Raw genomic sequence first — 18,922 nt, 5'->3', positions numbered from 1 at the left:
TATTTGAATATTGACCTTTAGAATGTTACATGACAAAATGATAGGATTACAATGTATTACTGTTGCCAGAAGAATGAAGGATGCGGAGGATACATGGCTATGTCAGTGTGAGTCTGGTTTACAGGCCGCTCCAACAATGTCCATGGTATAATATATGTATATATGAATCGTATTTATGAAAAGCAAAATAGGAAATCTTCACAATTTTTTTTTAGAAAATCTGTCTACCAATTGTATTAATTTCATACTTTCTTTTCTCAAAGATTGAATTTTCTCTCCCCCCCCCCCCCCCCCCCCCCCCCCCCATAAAAAAAAAAAAATGTATACAAAAAAGTCATATTTTAAATAAATTTCTATAATTCTCTGTGCCAATTTGTGTACATTAATATTTGTTGCTCTTGCAGAAATGCTGTGAAGATTTCCTTTATTAAAAGAGCATGCTTTCTACATGAAGTATAACTTAAATGGTAGCTTCTACCATACTTCAATTTTCAATTTTCAGAAATCGAACTTTAAATAGATAATATACTTGGATAGGCCTCAGATAACCTATACTTTAAAATGTAACTTCAAATAGGTGACTAATGATATTATGCTATGAGATTAGCAGGAGCATTTAAGAAAAACGTGTTCTACAAACAAATTAAAGATGTAGATCTCTGGCTATGATGACAATAAATGGTATAGACTAGGATTGTTGGAAACTTAAAGCCGAGATATACATATTGATATTACAATGGTACTGCATATCAGGAATTATCTATAGAGATTTATACATATCAGGAATTATCTATAGAGTTTTATACATATCAGGAATTATCTATAGAGTTTTGTACATATCAGGAATTATCTATAGAAATTTAAGGAATTATCTATAGAGATTTATACATATCAGGAATTATCTATAGAGTTTTATACATATCAGTAATTATCTATAGAGTTTTGTACATATCAGGAATTATCTATAGAAATTTAAGGAATTATCTATAGAGATTTATACATATCAGGAATTATCTATAGAGATTTATACATATCAGGAATTATCTATAGAGATTTATACATATCAGGAATTATCTATAGAAATTTAAGGAATTATCTATAGAAATTTATACATATCAGGAATTATCTATAGAGTTTTATACATATCAGGAATTATCTATAGAGTTTTGTACATATCAGGAATTATCTATAGAGATTTATACATATCAGGAATTATCAATAGAGATTTATACATATTTTAGTGACTGATCTATCAACTAATCATTAAGAAACAGAAATGTTAAAAGTCTGAATCATGAACGCTATCTACAGACTGATCTATAAATAATATATCAAAATGTTTATTTTAATTAAGAATACAATGTTGAGATGAAATGATAATTCTGTAGAGACAAAATGTATTGATTGATTGGAAACATGGAAGGATTGATAACGGAATCAATATATATATATATGTATATATTTATTCACACTGAAATAGGTTTGAAGAAATCACTTGGTTTACGCGTAATTTTGATGACCTGAAAACTACAGGAATTCCTGGAACACACCTACACAGAACACTTAAGTCCAGGTAATTATGTATCTATATATTTTTTTTTTCACAAAACCGAGTCAATACATTTTACACAGTATTTACAAATACAAGTATATCTTTGACAAATTAACCTGAAACAAGAATATATAAATTCCCCACACACCAGTCATAACAGATAGATACGGAGCTAGTCTAGCTACCAGACATACCTGGGCGTCCCGTCCTCAAGTGGATGTATCACAACCACCTTGACCGTGACTGAAGTCCTCAAAAGGTCGACCATCTGTTCATGGGTTAATGTTGCCGATGATATTTTGCAGATCTCCACCAATCGACTTCCTTTTCTGAGGCCTGCCTCCCATGCGAACCCACGTGCCTCCACATCTGTGACAATGCCTTCAGTCTGTATGTGGAAGCCAAGCTGTCCTAGACCGTTTCGTCGTAATGTCATATCCAAGGTCTGCAGATAAATTGTACAGGTTAATTTTCATTTAGATAACAAAATATCATATTCATATCAGCAGAATATTTCTCTTCTAGATTTTTTACATTGCTGAAATGTTTAAATTCAATTTTTAAACTTTAATTAGATAGTGCCAATATTAGAACTTGTTTAGGGAGATGGCTGGTACAGGCTATGTCTGCTGTCCAATTCAATTAATACCAAGACCTGAACAATGAAATATTCCAAAATGAAAAATAAAAGTACTTTTCAAACAAAAAAACATTTATTTTGATCAAAGACATGAACTGGTAGATAAGTCCAATTAAGGAGGTCACACCTACATGAGTAAACCGCATAACAACATCTGGGTAACCATTATCTCAACATTTTCAACTCAGCAAAATGTTGTGTAGAGATATCACCGATAACTCCATTTAAGATAAGAGTCTACAGCAGGTGTTAGCATCTATAGATCTGACAATACTAGCCTCACAGTGAGGGAAACATGCTATGATCATATGGCCACCTGTCATACTACGATATGGCTCAATCCCCTGTTATGTAACTCTACATAGTAAAGAATTCAGCTGTAGTAAAGACTTCAGCTGTATTAAAGAGTCCATCGGTACAGATATCTCAAATAATCAGCCATTAAGGAGAAAATAATTGTCAATATACCTAACCCTGACCTTACAGGACTCAACTAATTCCAGGGGGCCACATGAAGACAGGTCTCCTACAGATCTCCCTATTTAACTTATAGTTACCGCTATACCTACCTCACAGCCCTGGGAGACAGCAGACAGCCTCGTACTGATCTCCCTGTCTCACTTATAGTTACCGATATACCTACCTCACAGCCCTGGGAGACAGCAGACAGCCTCGTACCTACCTCACAGCCCTGGGAGACAGCAGACAGCCTCGTAGAGATCTCCCTGTCTCACTTATAGTTACCGATATACCTACCTCACAGCCCTGGGAGACAGCAGACAGCCTCGTACAAATCTCCCTGTCTCACTTATAGTTACCGATATACCTACCTCACAGCCCTGGGGGACAGCAGACAGCCTCATACCTACCTCACAGCCCTGGGGGACAGCAGCAGCCTCATACCTACCTCACAGCCCTGGGAGAAAGCAGACAGCCTCGTACAGATCTCCCTATTTAACTTATAGTTACCGCTATACCTACCTCACAGCCCTGGGAGACAGCAGACAGCCTCGTACCTACCTCACAGCCCTGAGAGACAGCAGACAGCCTCGTACCTACCTCACAGCCCTGGGGGACAGCAGACAGCCTCATACCTACCTCACAGCCCTGGGAGACAGCAGACAGCCTCGTACTGATCTCCCTGTCTCACTTATAGTTACCGATATACCTACCTCACAGCCCTGGGAGACAGTAGACAGCCTCGTACCTACCTCACAGCCCTGGGAGACAGCAGACAGCCTCATACCTACCTCACAGCCCTGAGAGACAGCAGACAGCCTTGTACCTACCTCACAGCCCTGGGAGAAAGCAGACAGCCTCTTACCTACCTCACAGCCCTGGGAGACAGCAGACAGCCTAGTACAGATCTCCCTGTCTCACTTATAGCTACCGATATACCTACCTCACAGCCCTGGGAGATAGCAGACAGCCTCATACCTACCTCACAGCCCTGGGAGACAGCAGACAGCCTCGTACAGATCTCCCTGTCTCACTTATAGCTACCGATATACCTACCTCACAGCCCTGGGAGATAGCAGACAGCCTCATACCTACCTCACAGCCCTGGGAGACAGCAGACAGCCTCATACAGATCTCCCTGTCTCACTTATAGCTACCGATATACCTACCTCACAGCCCTGGGAGACAGCAGACAGCCTCGTACCTACCTCACAGCCCTGGGAGACAGCAGACAGCCTCGTACAGATCTCCCTGTCTCACTTATAGTTACCGATATACCTACCTCACAGCCCTGGGAGACAGCAGACAGCCTCGTACCTACCTCACAGCCCTGGGAGACAGCAGACAGCCTTGTACCTACCTCACAGCCCTGGGAGACAGCAGACAGCCTTGTACAGATCTCCCTGTCTCACTTATAGCTACCGATATACCTACCTCACAGCCCTGGGAGACAGCAGACAGCCTCGTACCTACCTCACAGCCCTGGGAGACAGCAGACAGCCTTGTACCTACCTCACAGCCCTGGGAGACAGCAGACAGCCTCGTACCTACCTCACAGCCCTGGGAGACAGCAGACAGCCCCGTACAGATCTCCCTGTCTCACTTATAGCTACCGATATACCTACCTCACAGCCCTGGGAGACAGCAGACAGCCTCGTACCTATCTCACAGCCCTGGGAGACAGCAGACAGCCTCGTACCTACCTCACAGCCCTGGGAGACAGCAGACAGCCTCGTACCTACCTCACAGCCCTGGGAGACAGCAGACAGCCTCGTACCTACCTCACAGCCCTGGGAGACAGCAGACAGCCGCGTACCTACCTCACAGCCCTGGGAGACAGCAGACAGCCTCGTACAGATCTCCCTGTTTAACTTATAGTTACCGATATACCTACCTCACAGCCCTGGGAGACAGCAGACAGCCTCGTACCTACCTCACAGCCCTGGGAGACAGCAGACAGCCTCGTACCTACCTCACAGCCCTGGGAGACAGCAGACAGCCTCGTACCTACCTCACAGCCCTGGGAGACAGCAGACAGCCTCGTACCTACCTCACAGCCCTGGGAGACAGCAGACAGCCTCGTACCTACCTCACAGCCCTGGGAGACAGCAGACAGCCTCGTACCTACCTCACAGCCCTGGGAGACAGCAGACAGCCTCGTACCTACCTCACAGCCCTGGGAGACAGCAGACAGCCTCGTACCTACCTCACAGCCCTGGGAGACAGCAGACAGCCTCGTACCTACCTCACAGCCCTGGGAGAAAGCAGACAGCCTCGTACCTACCTCACAGCCCTGGGAGACAGCAGACAGCCTCGTACCTACCTCACAGCCCTGGGAGACAGCAGACAGCCTCGTACCTACCTCACAGCCCTGGGAGACAGCAGACAGCCTCGTACAGATCTCACTAATTTCCTCCATTTCTCCACTCTGGGGTTTAAACAGCACACTCTCTCCTTGATTGTAGAACACTTTGACACTACAAAATATAGTCATGTTTTGTAACAATCGAAGTCCTGAAGAAAATTTCAAAGCAAACACCAAAGATTAATTAAGATTTTTTGTCAATAAAAAACATTTTATTCATATAAACAAATATTCTGTAGGTTTATGCCAACATCACTGTTCAACTCGACAAAAAGACTGAAAGAAACAGCTATCCAGACTACTGCATTTGACTGAATCATGGCTTTCGTGCTGAACTCAAGAAACAGCTATCCAGAATACTGCATTTGACTGAATCACGGCTTTCGTGCTGAACTCTTTTAACTCCAAGAGATCATTTCTACAATATTCATAATAAGTCAGTATTACGAAGAACAAGTTCATAGGTGTTGTAACTGATGTAAAGTAGATAAAGTTTGAAGTCTTCGTTAAGTTCAAGAGTAAATTGCTTCATTAGAATTCTACTGTACAATATAGATATCTGATTCACAGTTGTTGGAAGCATTTTGACCGTAACCTATGAATGTCAGGTCTTACCTTGTGGCCTGAGAGGTCCAGCCTATGATGGCCCCACAGTGGACAGTGAAGATGACCAGCTTACTACTCTCCTCTGTGATGACCAGCACTTCGTCAGAGATACCCAGTATACCATCTACCTGGGTGGATTGACCAAAGTCTTCTGCCTACAACCAAATTAGCAGATTCTTAGATGATAATTCACTTCAATTTACAAAAATTCTTGCCAAAGTCGTTGTCTATTTGGACAAGAGATCCCAGAGGGATCTTGGCGCCCACCATTGAATGATCTTCATAGGTTCCATGTCAGATTGATCTTTTCTCTACTTTTCCCTTCTTCTAAGTCTTACTAATCTGTGTAAATTCAGAAACAGCCCTCTATAGCTAGTACTTTTCAAACAAGGGGAAGCTATATATAAAATTTAAGATTTAGCGATAATGGCTGTCTGTCGACCATGTTGTTTTTGGATTGGTCCCAATATGCAAAACTAGGCACTAAGGGGAACATACATATGAAATTTGAGAAAGATCCCTTGAGTGCTTTCTGAGAAATAGCGATAACAAACTTCAATTGTCAAAATCCAAGATGGCTGCCTGTCGGCCATGTTGTTTTCTGATTAGTTTCAAAATGCAATATGCATAACTAGGCACCAAAGGGAACCTACATATGAAATTTGAGAAAGATCCCTTCAGAACTTTCTGAGAAATAGTGATAACAAACTTCAATTGTCAATATCCAAGATGGCTACCTGTCAGCCATGTTGTTTTCTGATTGGTCTCAAAATGCAATATGCATAACAAGGCACTGAGGGGAACGTATGTATGAAATTTGAGAAAGATCCCTTTATTACTTTCTGAGAAATAGCGATAACAAACTTCAATTGTCAAAATTCAAGATGGCTGCCTGTCGACCAGGTTGTTTTCCGATTGGTCTCAAAATGCAATATGCATAACTAGGCAACAAGAGGAACCTACGTATGAAATTTGAGAAAGATCCCTTCATCACTTTCTGAGAAATAGCGATAACAAACTTCAATTGTCAAATCCAAGATGGCTGCCTGTCGGCCATGTTGTTTTCCGATTGGTCTCAAAATGCAATATGCATAACAAGGCAATAAGAGGAACCTACATATGAAATTTGAGAAAGATCCCTTCAGTACTTTCTGAGAAATAGCGATAACAAACTTCAATTGTCAAAATCCAAGATGGCTGCATGTCGGCCATGTTGTTTTCCGATTGGTCTCAAAATGCAATATGCATAACTAGGCACCAAGGGGAACCTACATATGAAATTTGAGAAAGATCCCTTCAGTACTTTCTGAGAAATAGAGATAACAAACTTCAATTGTCAAAATCCAAGATGGCTGCCTGTCGGCCATGTTGTTTTCCGATTGGTCTCAAAATGCAATATGCATAACTAGGCACCAAGTGGAACCTACATATGAAATTTGAGAAAGATCCCTTCAGTGCTTTCTGAGAAATAGCGATAACAAACTTCAATTGTCAAAATCCAAGATGGCTGCCTGTCGGCCATGTTGTTTTCTGATTGGTCTCAAAATGCAATATGCGTAACTAGGTACCAAGTGGAACCTAAATATGAAATTTGAGAGAGATCCCTTCAGTTCTTTCTGAGAAATAGCGATAACAAACTTCAATTGTCAAAATCCAAGATGGCTGCCTGTCGGCCATGTTGTTTTCCGATTGGTCTCAAAATGCAATATGCATAACTAAGCACCAAGAGGAACCTACATATGAAATTTGAGAAAGATCCCTTCAGTTCTTTCTGAGAAATAGCGATAACAAACTTCAATTGTCAAAATCCAAGATGGCTGCCTGTCGGCCATGTTGTTTTCCGATTTGTCTCAAAATGCAATATGCATAACAAGGCACAAAGGGGAACCTACATATGAAATTTGAGAAAGATCCCTTCAGTACTTTCTGAGAAATAGCGATAACAAACTTCAATTGTCAAAATCCAAGATGGCTGCCTGTCGGCCATGTTGTTTTCCGATTGGTCTCAAAATGCAATATGCATAACTAGGCACCAAGGGGAACCTACATATGAAATTTGAGAAAGATCCCTTCAGTACTTTCTGAGGATTAGCGATAACAAGAATTGTTTACGGACGGACGGAGGGACGGACGGACGGACGGATGGGCGGACGGACGACGGGCCACGGACGCAGGGCGATTTGAATAGCCCACCATCTGATGATGGTGGGCTAAAAAAATATATATATAAATTTTCTGGTTCTCAGTGTCTGGTTAGTATATAAAAAAAGTATAACTTAAGAAACACCGGTAAGAAAAGCATAAGCGCCTTCATCTTAAGATCTACTTAAAAAGATACTTTACATCTTAGTAGGCATCTCATTAACCATATGTGGTGACTAACACACTTTGACGTCATCAATAATTACTCGATTGTCTATTATGATATCATGGTAATGGGAGATATTTTATAATGGTCTGTTCAATTTTGACTTATCTTTATAAAAAAAAATTATTTTTTTTCAAAGTTTATTAAATGGAAAATTTTCCATCCACAAGTATCCAACTGTTTGCTTAATTTAATTTTCCTGTAATGAAGTACATTTATGTGTTTCTTAAGTAATAAGTTTCCATCCCAACAACTCATAAAACGTATCTCGTCAATGATGTTAGAACAACACTTTTCACCAAATATATATCTTTTCGTGAAAGTTGTTTGTTTCACAGAGCAATGGAAATAGCCTGTACATCTCTTCCAAAATATTCTTTTCCACTCAAAGGCAAAGATAAGGAAAGTAGCAGCTAATTCAACATTTTTAGACAATGGGCTCAAGTTCTGAAACAAGCTGATCCTTGTATTGAGGTCAGGAATCTACCTACACTAACAGACACAAGCTGACCCTTATATTGAGGTCAGGAATCCACCTACACTAACTGACACAAGTTGACCCTTGTATTGAGGTCAGGAATCCACCTACACTAACTGACACAAGTTGAACCTTATATTCAGGGCTCCGATAAACCACTCGTCCACTCGTCTTGCCCGGGTCAAAACAGTCAAGTGCCGAGTGAACTGTTGGGTCAGACTCGTCCTAGTGCAGAGCAAAAGTTTTGACCACACAGTAATAACACTGTGTCGAATTGTTACTAATCCAAAGACATTTTTTTAAAAAGATTTTAATATCATAATATGTCGCTAAGATGAACCATACACATACCTTAGGCTAACGTGACATGTGTTTACAAATGACTTCACTAGTACGGGCCGGGTCGTTCAAACGCTTGTAATTTACTAAAGCATGCGTCTGATAATAAAGCATCAAAGAGATGCTGTTAACAAACCAGTGTGCATGCGGGCGTTTCTTCACAACTTCCTTTACAACAACGAGCGAGCGGCTCGTTGATTTCTTTTTCAAAACAATCACTGACGAACGTTAAATGACGGTAATGAGGAAGTCCGACAAACTAGAGATCGAAATGACACAAGTGTTTGGTTTAGTTTGGTTTGATTCATTTAACATATGGACTGCCTCCTGTGCGTGCGATATGCATGATTGTGTGTGGCGAGTGCGTATGTGTTTTTTGAGGTTTCAGCGTATTCCTGTTTAGTTTCTTTACGACTCAAGTGAGGGTGAAAGATGAAGGGTAATTCCATAAAGAATGGATGACGAAATACGACATTTAAGATATCATGAACTGTACTCCTATAATATAAGAGGTTGCTGGTCAGCCTTTTTTCTATCGGAAATGATTTTGCCGACTGCGCTGTGTACATGTAAAGCCTATAACATTGTTGGAGTATCACAAACTGTTGATATTGTACAGAGTGCCCCAATCTTGCAGATACTTAGTTGACACTTTTTATAGGCACTGGTTCTATGAGATCAAAAACTTACAAAAGATAATTTATGATGTTTTCTTTCTTCTATAACTAAATATATTAAGACATGATAAGATGTATGCACTCACACAAGGACATAAAACATAAAAGTCTTAACTTAAAACAAGATGAAATCACAAGTTAGCTATTTCGTGCCGAGTGGATTTCAAATAGTGCCGAGTGCTTGTACTATTGTTACTAGGCACAGTGCCTAGTTGTTCTAAAATTTCTATCTGAGCCCTGATATTGAGGTCAGGAATCCACCTACACTAACTGACACAAGTTGAACCTTGTATTGAGGTCAGGAATCCACTTACACTAACTGACACAAGTTGAACCTTGTATTGAGGTCAGGAATCCACTTACACTAACTGACACAAGTTGAACCTTATATTGAGGTCAGGAATCCACCTACACTAACTGACACAACTTGAACCTTGTATTGAGGTCAGGAAACAATCTACACTAACTGACACAAGTTGACCATGTAATGAAGGTCAGAAGTCCATCTACACTAACTGCCAGCCTATCAGGTATTTAATGGTGAAAATGTCCATCTTTTAGTTTACACTTACAACAATGCTCCAGGAGATGGCGCCACTTGAGAACATGTCAGGGATAACTTTCTGTTTACTCTTCTCTCTCTTCTTACCGCTGCCGAGTCCAAATTTACCTGGATGAAGAAATATTAAACATATTGAAACAGAAAACATGGTTCATTGAGACAAATACTAATCTAGTAAAATATACAAAATTAACAGGCTTTGACCAATAATCAAAAGAAATTTATCTTTTTTTATTATTTTTTTTATTTTCCAAACACATATATCATCATTAACAATCAATAATTGTAATATATCATCCCTCACACTACCGTCATCATCATCATCAGAGAAATTTATTACCAATTGATGCCAAACCAATATTTTTGACTCACTGAGTTTGGACCCTGTATCAGGAGTGTTAGACGTGACATGATTGAGGGCCAAGTCTTTGAGGTATTCTGTTCGGGTCCTGGTGGCCATTGCTAAGAACTTCTCTGACTTGTGGGCAGCATGTTCTGCATTTATCACTGAAATCAAATGTGTAGATTTTAACTAATTGTATGTTAGAGAATCGTAATTCTAAATGTACATTGCTTAAACGTTAAATGTACCTGAAGAGATATCAGATTGAGACTGATTCTTACAATGAAATTACATTTAATTACAAATGGCTGTATTTATCCAACAATAAGGCCATGTATCAAGCTCATGAATATTTATTGGTTTTCTCCCCTACTCTTGAGTCACTTATGTGTCGACCTTATGTATACACCCATGTGTGTGGGTGAACTATTCAGTATAACTACACGGAAGCCTGAATAATCCAGCCATAATCATTTCCAGTCTGTCTTGATATGGTGACCAAGACAACATTGTAGACCAGAAAGTCAACGCGTTCTCTAACGACTATAATGGGACAACTGAATCAATGGAAGCTGTCAAGGCACATCTCCATGTGAATTACATGTAGGAAAGGGACAGTTACCATGGATAACACCCCACTTAGAATACAATGTATATGTAAATGATGCATCCAATCATGATTAGAAGTAATTATACAAGTACAAAGTAACATTTATGCCGTAAAATTCTTGATATCCTAGAAAAAACATATTTCTGGCGCTCCAGGAAGACTGATGTACTTACATTTTGCCAACAAAAAGTCAGCAAAATCTTGGGATTTGCTAAAGAAGGCATTTTCTGGTATATGAGGACCAAATGGTGGGACATCTTTGGATCGGCTAACAGCAACACTGTAAGGCAACACATCAACATACAGACTTCACAGATTTATGTCTACAGACTTGTGACGTATATTTAAAACAGTTTTAACAGTTTCAGTTTGAATATCACAGTCAAGACATGCCTTAATACACATATTTTCCACTCTGGAGACTAAAAGAAACTTGAGATTTCTGAAAAAAAATCATCTGGATTTATGAAAATCTCCTAAAACTTATCACAGATTTAGAACTGTTTCTATACCTTAACAAAACACATCAAAATAGACATGTAGTAATTACAGTTAATTTGTGATTGAGGTAAATTTACCATCTTAATGATTTCAATAAAATACATATTCTCTTAATTTCCTAAATACAAAAGTGTGGTATGAGACTGATTACCTGTAATGTACATTTTCTGTACATGGATTGTGACAGCGGACGATGATAAAGGCATGTTGGAACTGGGACCGTACAACTTTTGGCGTAAATGGTAATGCTCCGGGTTCTTGAAATACTATGGTTACAATGTCATTTCCTATGTGGCGTTTGCGTAGCAACTGTGGGTTAAAAATCCAATGAAATGAGCAAGTAACTAATGTGAAATGGAATACATATCCCTTAATTTTGTATTTCTATTTTGCTTAGTTCTTCCTTGAAGAAATGAGGAAGACTAAATTCACCCCAAAAAGTAGTCACAAACATGTCAAAAATTTGAATATATTTTGAAATACAGAATATGTTGAACCAGAATTTGATTAGTTGACACTTACCTGCTGTTTATTACTAGGTGTGAAGGGGAGGAGGGTGGACACATGGAACATGATCTCACAATTACTAAAGGTGGCGTAATAGGAATGCGTTCCTGTAGAATCAGCTGTAAACAATATGATATTAATACAGTTTGTATTTTAAGAGGAATATCTTAGTAATGAAGCAAGGGGAGCTTATTGCTATGTAGATGATAGTTATAATTGAATACCACTGTTAAAATGAGAATAATGTCAACTGTTAAAACAAGAATAATTTTAGAAATAGTTATCTCTTTGGTGGTTATACATTGTCATACCTTAACACGGATATTACACAATACCTCATAGACTTGGTTTATAGTTATCACAAAGCTGCTGACAGGCTGTACCCAATCAGTCTTTTAACCAAATTATTTCCAAGACATTAGTTAATTATTTAAATGAAACACTCAAGACTGTTATTTGTATAAAGTGGAGAAATTTCATTCTTACTTTTGTTGTCTAATTGGGCCCTATATTTCTCAAAACTTTTTAACCGCACTTTCTGTGCTATACAATTCAAGAATTCTTCAAATGCTGGTCCAGAGTTTTCTGCAAGAAGAAATAAACGTAAACTATTACATATCCTGTAAACCATTGCACATCAGAAATAAGAAACATGCTACTAAAAGTAATTATGGCAAGGGTTTACCCTAGGCAGATACAGTGGGGAATGGGCCATAAATTGTTATATATACAGTGAGCAAAACTATTTATCTCCTTTTAGCTTGTTTGATGGATTTATCGGCCCATGAACAGCAACCACTTTCAGGCCAAGTCTCCTTGTAGTAGTTGGTGACTACCTCACTGAACAACATACAGGAGGCTTGTCCAAATGCCATCCAGAGTAATTACGGTAAAGTATGGGTAAAGTATCTTGCCCAAGGACAGAACCACATCAGCACAGACAACCTAATTTCTCAGCTTTCTGAGAAACACAACCAACATGGGTAGGGAGCATTGAACCATGCACAAGGGGTCTTCCCTTGAGGTTACATAGCTATAGTGCTCTTACTGTCTGAGCCATCACAACCCCATCCTTATATACAGTGAGCAAAAGGCTATTATAACTCAGTATAAAGTAGGGTAAAAAAAGACAAAATTTCAGCATTTTTATAAGTTATATTTAACTGTTGCTGGTGAATGGTGTAGGCAACTTGTCCTTGACTAAGCGATGCACACTGGTATTCTGTCCCTCCTGGTAGTACCAGTTGGTGACTAGCTTTTTTAATGTTATGAGGACATTTACCATTATTGTACATTTCCTCCTCAGTCGACTGCCCACTTCTGCAATACATCACTCCAATTTTGTATGTTTTTGATACCTGTTTGGAAAATTATAAAATATGTGAAGACTGATTGAACTATACAACTATTGATATCCATTTATATGGAAATTATTTATAAATTTCTATAATAACACTTGAACATCTCTTCTATAAACAAATCTTCTGACTATACACGTCATAATTGCACTCGTCTACATTTAACAATGATGAAGATTACCTGACTGTTCGTTACAAATAACAATTGTAATAATTTGAGAAAATAAGTAACACATAGTGTAAAGTTTTCCTTATTTAATTAAAGGGGGGTATACAGAATTATGTACACACTAAGGATATCTGAACATTTTGCCTTGGACCTTGAGAGCACTAGTATAATAATATTTGAGACCTTACCCCTTGTTCGTCCAGCCTCAGGAGCTGGTCGGATGTTTTCTGACTAGATAGGGACTGTTTTAAACAGGAAGCCTGGAGCTCTGGTAGGGCAAAGTCTAGGATATCTTTGATGGGGAGGCCACGGGAGCTACTCAGCCGACCCCCTGATGATGGGATCGCATCCTCCAGGATTGATCCTCGTAAGGTGACCAACTAGTGAAAAAAAAACACAACAAACATTTCTTTCAAATATGCACATATCTATGTAGCTTTACATAATTAACAAATTCCTTGGGACAGTTGTAATTTTTTTCATGGGTTGTTTCCCTTCCTTCTGTGTAGGGGACAGTCACAATGTGAGTAATGGGTTGTCTCCCTTCCTTTTGTGTGTAGCGGTTAGTAGGAATGTGGGCTATTGGTTGTCTCCCTTCCTTTTGTGTGTAGCGGTTAGTAGGAATGTGAGTAATGGGTTGTCTCCCTTCCTTTTGTGTGTAAGGATCAGTACAAATGTGAGTAATTGGTTGTCTCCCTTCCTTTTGTGTGTAGGGGTCAGTAGAAATGTGAGTAATGGGTTGTCTCCCTTCCTTTTGTGTGTAGGGGACAGTCACAATGTGAGTAATGGGTTGTCTCCCTTCCTTTTGTGTGTAGCAGTTAGTAGGAATGTGAGTAATTGGTTGTCTCCCTTCCTTTTGTGTGTAAGGGTCAGTACAAATGTAATGGGTTGTCTCCCTTCCTTTAGTGTATAATAGATGAGAGTCATTTATAGGTAATGGGTTGTCTCCCTTCCCTCTATGAGTAGGGGACAATGTTCTGTGGAGGGAGTTAGATATAATCTTTAAAAAGGAAACATATTTGGAATGAGAGTATTATTATCTGTTTGTAAAGTGGACAGAAAGATCAACTCTTGGGGCACAGGGTATGTAAGACAAATAACAGGAAAGCTAGGGTGTGGGTATTTTTATCTATGTATATATGGAATAGAGATGGACTGGGATTAGCTGTCCTGTGTATATAGGACACATATTTAGCTTGTTTTGTTCACCTGACTTGTCCTGAAGATAATCCTATATTGGTATTGGCCATATTCTGCCTTTCCCAAGTTGTTCTCCCGATCCTCTAGCTTTTCCCGTCTCAGACTTACTGCCACTGGACCAAGATTTTCATCTATTCCGAAGTAGTTTTGGTGGTCTGCAATAACAAGTATAAAAGATTGTCTTATCTTTCAAGGCATATCTCTAATTAGCAACAACACTACCAATTGCTTCCCTACTTTTTTTCAATTTTATTTTGTTATACACCCATTTATTTTGTGCCAACACATTATCGATAGTGTTTTCAGTTCCTGTACATGTATGTTTTTCAACAGCTCCACAACTCTCTTATAATTAGCTGAATTTAAGTAAGCTAACAAGTCTTTATCGCTGACAGCAATCAAAGCATATATACTCTGACAGTGGAGAGTAAAATTGGAGTGAATTATCTGGTGTGGGAGGTCCAGTTACTGGTTTATGGTTTCCTGTGCCTGTTTTATCTCTGACATTCTGGTCAAAACCCCCATAGCCACACACATGTAAAGATCAGATTTCTCCTGGACAGCTCTTGCCTCCAGACTCTTCATCTCCTCTGGTCAAACACCTAGACCAACCCTGGACAATGCCCTAACCACACAGCAGCTTCCTTTTGCCCGATGGACCATCCCTTCCCTGGTTGATCTTCTAGGACCAACCCCTGGTTAGCCCCCTCCTAAGATCATCCCTGGACAAACCCCTGGACATCCCCTTGACCACCCTATAGGTAGCCCCCAGACCAACCCAGCACACTCCCCTTAGACCACTTGTAGACTCCCCCTTGACCACCCCCTGTAGGTAGCCCCCAGACCACCCCAGCACAATCCCCTTATACCACTTGTAGACGTATACACCATTGATCTGGTGTGTGTTCCCTATAATGCAGTTTTCTGTCTCCTACCATATCTAGTTTGTTTTAAAGTTTTATCTACACACAGGAAGATCAGTTTCTGACATTAAACTGATGCTTTAACTCCCAATATACCAGAGGCTACTTCTCCAAACCTACAGTGGTTTAGAAAGTTTGTACTAGGCCAATAGACAGGACAAGAACACTGGATTTTTTTTTTTTTATATTATTGCATCTATAAAAGTTGTACTTCGATGTTAATCTACAAACAAGCAACCCTCATGGAAGGTCCTGATTAACATATGGATGAATAAGTTACATAGCTATATGTATATACATTGATACAGCTACATCTTTTACAGACTATACATGAGCTCAGCACTATATATTTTATATTATTTATCCAAGGATAAGTTTCTCACACTTTCTCATCCCTATTAAAGTCACCACCCTGTCTCTACCCATGCTCCTTTCTACCACCCCACATCTAGCTACTTTATATAATTAATTCCCTGTGAAGAACTGTACTGACTAATTAGGAGAGTCTCCTAGTAGTGTTACCAGTAAAAATGACATGACAGACTTCATCTACACCTAGAGGCACCCACATCCACTTTACCCTTTTGCCACTAATTATCATTTTCTGTGGTCGTAATTTACTGATAACTCCTGAACCGGTGCATAAAAACATGAAAAAATACATCTGTTGATTGTCTGCCTAACAGCTGAATGCTGCTGCTTATTTAGTGCCAGTAATAGAGAAAACATACAGTTTGTATTAGCTCATACAAAGAATTAACTCCATGAAAAATTGACAACATCTGATAGTCTCGTGTTGTCATGGTAACGGAAATACTTTCTATGTTGGCATGTCAACTTTAGCATTCAAACATTGCGTTTGATTGAGAGATGTGAGGGTGCCTGTATGTTTATTGATGGGTGTAATGTTATATTGGTTGTAACATTGGTTATGTTGCCAGTATAACATGGCTGTCTGACATCGGTCACACTGGTGCTTGGTCTGTCTATAACAGTCTTACTACAGTCACACTGGTACTTGGCCTGTCTATAACAGTCTTACTACAGTCACACTGGTGCTTGGTCCGTCTATAACAGTCTTACTACAGTCACACTGGTGCTTGGTCTGTCTATAACAGTCTGATTACCACAGTCACACTGGTGCTTGGCCTGTCTATAACAGTCTTACTACAGTCACACTGGTGCTTGGTCCGTCTATAACAGTCTTACTACAGTCACACTGGTGCTTGGTCTGTCTATAACAGTCTGATTACCACAGTCACACTGGTGCTTGGCCTGTCTATAACAGTCTTACTACAGTCACACTGGTGCTTGGTCTGTCTATAACAGTCTTACTACAGTCACACTAGTGTTTGGCCTGTCTATAACAGTCTTACTACAGTCACACTAGTACTTGGCCTGTCTATAACAGTCTTACTACAGTCACACTGGTGCTTGGTCTGTCTATAACAGTCTGATTACCACAGTCACACTGGTGCTTGGCCTGTCTATAACAGTCTTACTACAGTCACACTGGTGCTTGGCTTGTCTATAACAGACTTACTACAGTCACACTAGTACTTGGCCTGTCTATAACAGTCTTACTACAGTCACACTAGTACTTGGCCTGTCTATAACAGTCTTATACTACAGTAACACTGGTGCTTGGCCTGTCTATAACAGTCTTACTACAGTCACACTGGTGCTTGGCCTGTCTATAACAGTCTTACTACAGTCACACTGGTGCTTGGTCTGTCTATAACAGTCTTACTACAGTCACACTGGTGCTTGGTCTGTCTATAACAGTCTTACTACAGTCACACTGGTGCTTGGCCTGTCTATAACAGTCTTACTACAGTCACACTGGTGCTTGGTCTGTCTATAACAGTCTTACTACAGTCACACTGGTGCTTGGCCTGTCTATAACAGTCTTACTACAGTCACACTGGTGCTTGGCCTGTCTATAACAGTCTTACTACAGTCACACTGGTACTTGGTCTGTCTATAACAGTCTTACTACAGTCACACTGGTGCTTGGTCTGTCTATAACAGTCTTACTACAGTCACACTAGTACTTGGTCTGTCTATAACAGTCTTACTACAGTCACACTGGTGCTTGGTCTGTCTATAACAGTCTGATTACCACAGTCACACTGGTGCTTGGCCTGTCTATAACAGTCTGATTACCACAGTCACACTGGTGCTTGGCCTGTCTATAACAGTCTTACTACAGTCACACTGGTGCTTGGTCTGTCTATAACAGTCTGATTACCACATTCACACTGGTGCTTGGCCTGTCTATAACAGTCTTACTACAGTCACACTAGTACTTGGCCTGTCTACAACAGTCTTACTACAGTCACACTGGTGCTTGGTCCGTCTATAACAGTCTGATTACCACAGTCACACTGGTGCTTGGCCTGTCTATAACAGTCTTACTACAGTCACACTGGTGCTTGGTCTGTCTATAACAGTCTGATTACCACATTCACACTGGTGCTTGGCCTGTCTATAACAGTCTTACTACAGTCACACTAGTACTTGGCCTGTCTACAACAGTTTTACTACAGTCACACTGGTGCTTGGCCTGTCTATAACAGTCTTACTACAGTCACACTAGTACTTGGCCTGTCTACAACAGTTTTACTACAGTCACACTAGTGCTTGGCCTGTCTATAACAGTCTTACTACAGTCACACTGGTGCTTGGCCTGTCTATAACAGTCTTACTACAGTCACACTGGTGCTTGGTCTGTCTATAACAGTCTTACTACAGTCACACTGGTGCTTGGCTTCTCTATAACAGTCTTACTACAGTCACACTGGTGCTTGGCCTGTCTATAACAGTCTTACTACAGTCAAACTGGTGTTTGGCCTGTCTATAACAGTCTTACTACAGTCACACTGGTGCTTGGCCTATCTATAACAGTCTTATTACAGTCACACTGGTGCTTGGCCTGTCTATAACAGTCTTACTACAGTCACACTGGTGCTTGGTCTGTCTATAACAGTCTTACTACAGTCACACTGGTGCTTGGTCTGTCTATAACAGTCTTACTACAGTCACACTGGTGCTTGGCCTGTCTATAACAGTCTTACTACAGTCACACTGGTGCCTGGTCTGTCTATAACAGTCTGATTACCACAGTCACACTGGTGCTTGGCCTGTCTATAACAGTCTTACTACAGTCACACTGGTGCTTGGCCTGTCTATAACAGTTTTACTACAGTCACACTGGTGCTTGGTCTGTCTATAACAGTCTGATTACCACAGTCACACTGGTGCT

At 40.1% G+C, this 18,922-nt stretch overlaps 1 protein-coding gene across 6 annotated transcripts in view; it reads right to left on the bottom strand.

The window, feature by feature from the left end:
• Positions 1–18,922, bottom strand: part of LOC117324372 (signal-induced proliferation-associated 1-like protein 2) — a 77,343-nt gene that overhangs the window by 21,565 nt on the left and 36,856 nt on the right. For all 6 annotated transcript variants that reach the window (XM_033880183.1, XM_033880181.1, XM_033880185.1 and 3 more), the window contains 12 exons: positions 14,744–14,889; positions 13,723–13,914; positions 13,290–13,365; positions 12,494–12,592; positions 12,023–12,126; positions 11,652–11,809; positions 11,173–11,279; positions 10,419–10,553; positions 10,057–10,154; positions 5,632–5,777; positions 5,014–5,128; positions 1,747–1,997 (listed from right to left, as the gene is read on the bottom strand). In XM_033880183.1, coding sequence (XP_033736074.1) covers positions 1,747–1,997; positions 5,014–5,128; positions 5,632–5,777; positions 10,057–10,154; positions 10,419–10,553; positions 11,173–11,279; positions 11,652–11,809; positions 12,023–12,126; positions 12,494–12,592; positions 13,290–13,365; positions 13,723–13,914; positions 14,744–14,889 — 1,627 coding nt within the window. The remainder of the gene's footprint in view (positions 1–1,746; positions 1,998–5,013; positions 5,129–5,631; positions 5,778–10,056; positions 10,155–10,418; positions 10,554–11,172; positions 11,280–11,651; positions 11,810–12,022; positions 12,127–12,493; positions 12,593–13,289; positions 13,366–13,722; positions 13,915–14,743; positions 14,890–18,922) is intronic.

The sequence above is a fragment of the Pecten maximus genome, chromosome 3 (genome assembly GCF_902652985.1).
Source record: "Pecten maximus chromosome 3, xPecMax1.1, whole genome shotgun sequence".
Classification (NCBI taxonomy): Eukaryota; Metazoa; Mollusca; class Bivalvia; order Pectinida; family Pectinidae; genus Pecten; species Pecten maximus.
Note: the sequence above shows the minus strand (reverse complement) of the source record. Positions and strands in the feature narration are given on the sequence as shown.